Source organism: Sinocyclocheilus rhinocerous, unplaced genomic scaffold (assembly GCF_001515625.1).
Source record: "Sinocyclocheilus rhinocerous isolate Xijiao unplaced genomic scaffold, SAMN03320098_v1.1 scaffold541, whole genome shotgun sequence".
NCBI classification, from domain to species: Eukaryota; Metazoa; Chordata; class Actinopteri; order Cypriniformes; family Cyprinidae; genus Sinocyclocheilus; species Sinocyclocheilus rhinocerous.
Window position 1 is genome coordinate 2,416,139 of NW_015658519.1, and position 7,460 is coordinate 2,423,598.

General features: G+C 36.0%; 3 protein-coding genes across 5 annotated transcripts in view; 1 reads left to right on the top strand and 2 right to left on the bottom strand.

Moving 5' to 3' along the window:
- The window catches only part of hfm1 (helicase for meiosis 1), a 15,948-nt gene extending 13,430 nt beyond the window's left edge, over positions 1 to 2,518 (top strand). For all 3 annotated transcript variants that reach the window (XM_016531100.1, XM_016531102.1, XM_016531101.1), the window contains exons 35-40: positions 876 to 959; positions 1,073 to 1,345; positions 1,467 to 1,539; positions 1,852 to 1,882; positions 2,023 to 2,153; positions 2,229 to 2,518. In XM_016531100.1, coding sequence (XP_016386586.1) covers positions 876 to 959; positions 1,073 to 1,345; positions 1,467 to 1,539; positions 1,852 to 1,882; positions 2,023 to 2,153; positions 2,229 to 2,295 — 659 coding nt within the window. In that variant the 3' untranslated portion in view covers positions 2,296 to 2,518. The remainder of the gene's footprint in view (positions 1 to 875; positions 960 to 1,072; positions 1,346 to 1,466; positions 1,540 to 1,851; positions 1,883 to 2,022; positions 2,154 to 2,228) is intronic.
- A 406-nt stretch (positions 2,519 to 2,924) lies between these two features.
- On the bottom strand, positions 2,925 to 4,974 carry LOC107722530 (claudin-18-like). The gene is made up of 5 exons (XM_016530895.1): positions 4,481 to 4,974; positions 3,762 to 3,926; positions 3,441 to 3,591; positions 3,240 to 3,338; positions 2,925 to 3,129 (listed from the first exon to the last, which is right to left on the bottom strand). Exons 1-5 carry the CDS (start codon positions 4,698 to 4,700, stop codon positions 3,021 to 3,023), a joined length of 744 nt encoding a protein of 247 aa, XP_016386381.1. The 5' UTR covers positions 4,701 to 4,974; the 3' UTR covers positions 2,925 to 3,020.
- Positions 4,975 to 6,785: 1,811 nt separating this feature from the next.
- Positions 6,786 to 7,460, bottom strand: LOC107722506 (transcription factor Sox-14). The gene has a single exon (XM_016530871.1). The coding sequence runs from the start codon at positions 7,458 to 7,460 to the stop codon at positions 6,786 to 6,788; it is 675 nt and encodes a 224-aa protein (XP_016386357.1).

Consider the following 7,460-nt stretch of genomic DNA (forward strand, 5'->3'; position numbering starts at 1 on the left):
ACATTATATTAGATCTGTGCATTACAGTAGGTCTTAATATATAGGCCGTCTGTCTCATTAATGTTAATCTGAAAATAAAAGAAAAGAGGGAATCATTCACTGCTCTTGATTGAATTGCTTTTGTAGTTTTAATAATCAATTTATTTGTAATGAATACACTAAAGGGATTTTTACATTGTTTTCTTGAATGTTTTTGTTTAAATGTAAAATGAAAAGGGTAATGCATTATTTGTTTCTTATATTTGTTCTACTGTGTTTATTTTTTGCAGGTGTTTTTATAATAACAAAGATAAAATAAAAAATAGCTATATTGTGCTTACTAATATAGTAATTATTATTAAGAAAAGAACTGGAGGTAAAGAATCAACGTTGCTAGGTGATTTTACTTCGGAACCTTCAGAAAACTTTAACTCAATTTTTCTCAAAACTAACTTTGCTGACTTGAATTTAAACAGGTGTAGCTCATTCATTTTCCGTCCGATTCCAACAAATCATACATCATTTTGAAGGTCTTTTAATTGAGAATATAGAAAATAAAATAACAAATTTTTGAAAATTTGCTCATTGTGACTCATTTTGCCAGCACAGGTCACGTTTTATCATTGAGATGCTATTATAATTTTTATTAATAGTTTGAATTTTTTGTTTTTAGATTTTCTCGTTTAATTTTACTTTTTACATTTTTGTAGCATGTTTTTGTCATTTTTATTCGTTTTTCGAATGTCTATGAGGTTCTTAGATTGTTATTTTACTCATTTTAGTTTTACTCTTTTTAGTACATCAAGTTTAAATGAGAAGTTTTTCCTCTTTCTCCTCCATCTAGTTTTTTAAGAGCTCTTAGAAGTCTGACGTATCAATTGTCAAACTATCTACAGGTTACAATGATGAGCCGGGAGACTTTTATTCTGAAATTGGAGACCCAGCATTAGAACAGTCTCAACCTTTGGCTTTACCTCAAAGTATGTTTTTTAGAGCATCTGATGCTTGCTATATATTGTTCATATTAGCAATAATAGCAAAGCAGTTTTCCTCACATAAAACTGAAATTATCTGTTACACATCATCTTTTCAGGGGTTTTGATTCACAGTCAACTCAAGCCATGCAACGATGGACAGATGAACAGAATAAGTGCTAATAAAGCCAGTGTTTATACTGCCCATGCAAACCCAGAGCACAGTGCTGACTTTGATCACCTCTGGTCTGGTTCTCTTGATGTGACCTTTGACCTGGGAGTAAATGATTGGGATGATTTTGATGATGGTAACCTGGTTGAAGCTAGTGAGGTGTGCTGTGATTCCGAACTATGTGACCCCATGACAGACCATGGTCAACCTTCAAATGCTGGTTTGTTAGGCTCATTTTATAGTCTTATTTTTGCAATTTGTAATGTATCTTTGGATGTTCGATCTTGGTCAAATAGTTGAATTTTAAATACTAAAAGTTTGTGGGTATTTTTGTGCATTAGGAGGTTTGGCTTCAGCCTCACAATGTACAGCCCAAATCATACAAGGAACTACAAGTCCTGTCTTGCCACAAAGGTAACCCCCTCTTCATTCAAATGTGTTTCAGTACAACTTGCATTGATGTTGTGGGGCATTTTTCAAATCACCCGGAAAGTCATCCACCTCCCACTGATTAAAAGCATGTTTAATAGGAATTTAAGAGCAGTTATGCTAGGGTCCTGTGGGTGTAATAAGTAACTGTATCTATGTAATTTATAATATCTGTTGAACTATCCTTTGATTTTGGCCAAATGCCTCAGAAAGAAACACACACACACATATACATATATATATATATATATATATATATTATTTATGTATGTATTTATCTATATATTTATTTTTCAGGATCCAACCAATGGCTGCTACCTCTCAAACTGTAAGCATATATAATTACTTTTTTAACATTTCCCCCTAATTGTTCAAGAAGAATATAGTACCATGTATTTTGTATGTACTAGAAAAGATCGCAGTAATTGTGTTTGAGACTATTTGCTGGTTTTATTAATCATCTCACAGCCAGTGTGCTCAGAAATGAGTATGAAGTCCCTTTCAAACCAGAGTCAAGCCAAAACACCTTCAGTCCAAAGAAGATTTGATTTTGTCACATGGACAGATGCAGTTTTGAAGGAAAACACACCTGTTAGCAGGTATTTTAAGAAATAATTAACTTTAATTATCATATTACAGATTTACTGTGTGTTAACATTGTTTAATAATTACAGGGATCACACAAAGGACATCTGCAATGAGACCAGTGTTTTTCTGGGTATGTTCGATGGCCTTTTTTAGAGTTGTTGTAGAGGATTCCTGGCACATTTAACACTATGTTGTGTAAGGATGTTCTTGGTTTAACGTTGAATGTGAATGACAAAAAGAAAAGTTATATGTTGGCAAAGAGCTTTCTATCCATTTTGGAGGCTGAACTGTATTTTAAGATTTAATATTTTAGGAATATTGGAAAATTGCTCTGTAAATATCACATTTTTAAGACAGTGTTCTTTTAGCGGTTGGGTTAGGGTTAGTTTTATATAGCTTTATATAAAAATACAAGTCTATGTTATGATATCTACATAGCTGTAATACACTTTAAGATGTTTATTTCTGCCTTAAAAAATATTCAATAAAATAACAACCTACTAGAAAATCAGCAATTAGTTTGACTCTTTTTTTTCCCCCCTCTCTTCTCCATCCTCTGTTAATTGAAGAACATGTTTTGGGCTCAACCAAGCAAATCAGCTGCATCATGTCAATTATATTTGTTGCAAAAGTTTATTATAATTTTAAACAATTATTTACAATGATTAGCTACTGAATCTTAAGCATATGTGACACTCCCTGTGTCACACACCTTATCTGGCCAATTCACCCTTATATAATCAAGACTTTTCAATAGAGTCATTACAAATCACTTAACACATTTTAACTGCAAATATCTTCAGCATTCAAAAAGATTACTTCAGTTCATCAGTGCAAGGCATTACATAGGTCTGACAAGAAATTTTTTTTTTCTTTGATTAAATTTGTTGTTGTTCTCCTCTCATTCTCTGGAGGCGACAGTCTTCATCTGCCCCACTGCGCTGGGATGTGGCATTGTAAATATAGCCGTCTCTTGTATCAGTGTTGCTAAAATAGAACATGCTAGTTAGCTTACAACCCATTAACCTAATATGTGTCACAGAACATCTAGATAGATAGATAGATAGATAGAAGGTCTGTGTTGGAATGAAACTTACGTTTGCATTGTATTGAATGCGATGCATTTCAAAATTCCTCCCAAAAGTAACAAAGCTCCACCTACCCAGGCTACAAAGAGGGCAGGACCAAATGTGTACCTGACCATTCAAAACAAAGATAGAGATAACAGGAAGTTATGCGTTCAGCACTTAACAGACACCTGTGAATCATGTGAGTGAAAATCTTTTTTTTCATCTTACCTGGAAGCAAATGAATCAATTCCGCCCATACCCGTGCCCGTGCCCATGCCCATGCCATTCCCACAATGTATTCCTCCCTTCTCTCCTTGCTTTTGATTGTATTGGGTCTGGTATTGCATCATGAAACTAGGCACTATTTGATCAGCATACACTGATGATCCAGAAATATCAAAAATGCCTGAAAAGAACAAAGATGATGTGGACCATGTGTATTATATTGGGAATTATTGTAACAATAAAAGGTTGTAAACATAATAGAAACAAATTGAAAGATCAGTGGGGTTTAGTTTAGATACTGAGTAATAATAAGCTTTTGTTTACCAGCAATGATAAACAAAATCCCTGCACTTAGCACCAGTTTGCCCTTGGTCAGTAGATCCATGCTTCTCATATTGAGGCACTTTAGGCAGAAGAATCCGATGAACACTGCAATCACACCTACTAAAATCGCCACTATCATCATAGCCCTTATAGCCTGAAGGATTCCTGAAAAAATACAGGGAAAAGAAAAGAAAGCAGAACATTAGATATAGAATATTAATGCTTTTGAATCAATGCTTTTTGTTTTATTTCATCCTAAACTTATTATTAAAGTGATAGTTCACCCAAAAATGAAAATTCTGTCATTTATTCAGTCTCATGTCATTACAAACCTGCAAGATATTTTTTAATTCCCATTGACTTTGATTATGTAGTTAAAAAATATAATGGAAGTCAATGGGAATCGAAACTGTTTGGTTACTAACATTTTTAAATATCTTTTGTGTTCCATACAATGATGGTGAGTAAATTATGACAGAATTTTCCTTTTTGGGTGAACTGTCCCTTTAAGAATGGACTTGATCAGATGACAACACCTCCTCAGAGACATGGAAAAACTTTTTATATACCAGTATTTTTAGACTAGAAATGTTAGAAATGTTTAGTGAAAAAATATCATTTCCAGCACAAATTTCCAAATTTAGGTTCAGAAATAGACTTGAATGAATAGGATGTCATTATTGAGTTTGTACACAGAAAATCGCATTATGTTAACCTACTTGAGTAGCTCAGGTAACTGTAGAGAGGTTGGCACTCGGTGAGTCCAGTCTGGGACACCTCACAGTCCTTCCACAGGCCCTTATAATGGTGGATGGAGGTTGCCTTGTGCTCCTGCTGGTCTTCGGTGCACCAGACATCCATAACCGTGGCAGCAAGAACTCCAACCGTACCGATGGCGCCTGATACAAAACCTGTGGTCTGCAGCGCTGTGGCACTCATTCTGCTTCTGTCTTCGTTTCTCGTCTAGGATCTGGTGAAGTTGGTGGTGACAAGTGTCGAGGTTGACTGAGGCTGGACAGGGTGAGACTGCTTTTTATAGTGTGAAGGCTCACATGCACACTCATAAAGTGATGCTTGATAAGCATTGAGTTGTCATAGTTCAACCTACTTTCAGCAAAAATATAAAAGGAGTCATCATAATTGCCATTTCTCTGAGCACTACCGCAAATTATTCCTGAAGTCACTTGATGTGTAATATCTAAGAACAGTTCAGACAGGCCTTACAATGCACACCTAATTATTGCATCATTTTGACTTGGTGAGTAAACATTTCACTCGAGATAAAGTCTTGTCTTTGCCTTTTCTTCACCTCTGATTGTTCCTCTGCTTATTACTGATGCATGAAGAATCAGCAGATGATGAAAAGAGTCTGATAACAATGAGTAATTAATGACATTTGTGAGGACAGCCAAGAAAACGTGAGCCATTGTGGAATGAGCAAGGATTCAAAAATGCTATAGCATTTAACTGCATTAAGGTGCATGTGATCAGATGTATAGTACTGTACATCATCCAATAAATTATGAAAAAAAAACAATGAACACCTTTATGATTGTGCATGATATCATGCAGTTGTAGCTTGTTTATTGTAGTTAATCATTTGGATGTGTTCCAGACATAATCTGCGGTTTCTGTAGAAACCGTGTGTGTGTGTGTGTGTGTGTGTGTGTGTGTACCTGTTTTTCTATTCTGGTGGGGACTTAAACCTGACTACACACAGACTCATGGGGACTCATGTCACGGTGGGGACCTAAATTTTGTGTGCGTGTGTGTGTGTGTGTGTGTAGTGCTTTAGCGAGAAATTACAAATGTTAGATGAACTATAGGCTATATATATATACAGTATATATATGAATTATATAAAATTATATATGAGCTATATAGAATTGGCTTAGATAGATAGATAGATAGATAGATAGAAAATGGAATTGTGGAAAAACAAAAGGTTGATACCAAAAAAAAAAGCCATAGAGCTTTAATTGGGCTAAATATTCAACCCTGATTTGCAACCCATATTTGTAATTAGAACATCAATATAAATATATTACATTGGACAGATAAATGACAAAAAGATGAAATAACATGAAAAAGATTTCAGGATATGGGAAAGAAAACAATGGCAAAAGCACAAAGGTAATGCACTTGTTGAAACCAGGGAATGCTAGCTAAAATATGCCTTTATTATGGAAAACAGAACAGACAAGCATTTACCAGACAATTGACAATTTGTTTACAATTGAAAAGTTAATGATACAATGTGTTTTGCCTTAAGGATTTCAGTCACAGCTTTTGAATGCGGTCAAAGGATGTTTCATATAACAGCCTGTGGATGAATCACAAGACTGTCAATTAATAGCAATTATCAAAGGTCAAATACTGCGACTTTTTAGTTAGGTCAAATTACATGCAAGTAAAAATGTCGGTTATGTTGTGTAATATTAAAATATAGTATAGCCTACACGTTAAGTTGACAGTTTATTTTGAATAAACAAGTGTTTTATTTCAAATGCGCATGCTGTAGTACTGCTAAAATACCTACAGACACTGGACACTATACAAATCAGCAGGTCATATGTACTAACATCATAATGTAACACGTGTGTGTGTGGTGTTGTTGTTGTTGTTTTTGACTATTTAGCATGTAGAAAATCTCTTTGAAAGAGTTATTCGCTCCATTTATATACAAATTTTCAAGTAAAGATAACATGTCAATATACAAAGACTATTCAAATCATAACTCGGTGTCTTGCATTTGATTGTGATAAAAGTCGTCTTTGGCTCTGAGCAGTAAGTTAACATTTATCATTATTACAATAATAGCCTAGCAAATGGGCTTTATAACAATGTGAAAACAAATATCCCGTAGTACATACATACATACAAACAAACAAACAAATAAAATTATTATTAATAATAATAGTTAAACGTATTTTAATCAACATTTATTCGAGCTGCACTTGAACTTGAACTGAGAAAAGACCAATCGGAACTTTCCGCGATACTAATGACATTTTAATGACTGAGTCACAGCGCTGTAGAGCTGACCGCAGTCTTGCTCATACCTGGAAACACTATATAGGCAAGTGGAGGTGTGAGACTGGAAGAAGACCAGGGCGAACAGTTACAGGGCAGCAGGTATCCGGGGTTTGCAGGTGACAGGTGAGTGTGCGCGTACTGACCCGAGCATCCCAGACTCCCGAAGGACCGGTGTCCACTCTGATAGCCAAAAGCTGAAGAGAAAGCCAACGAGCCCGGGGTTAAAGCAAGTTTCTCATGTTGAAAAGCAGTGGTAGCAGTGCTAACAGTTGGCCGGCTCGGCTCCATGAAAGGATGTTGCATGGACGCAGCTAAATGAAGGGGTCGAGGTTTGTCCAAATTTGAGATGGCTTGAAGTTCTCGCTCGCCGTGACGCGGTAAAGTCAACAGCGTGTCCTTCCTCAGCAGTCCTTTAGGTTTGCGTCTCGGTCGGTATTTGTAGTCTGGATGCTCTCTTATGTGTTGGGCGCGTAGTCTTTTGGCCTCGTCGATGTAAGGTCTTTTTTCAGACTCGGAGAGCAGCTTCCACTCGGCGCCGAGTCTCTTGCTGATCTCAGAGTTGTGCATCTTTGGGTTCTCCAGTGCCATCTGTCTTCTCTGACCTTGCGACCAGACCATGAACGCGTTCATTGGTCTCTTGATGTGCTCCATGGGCTGCTTCAT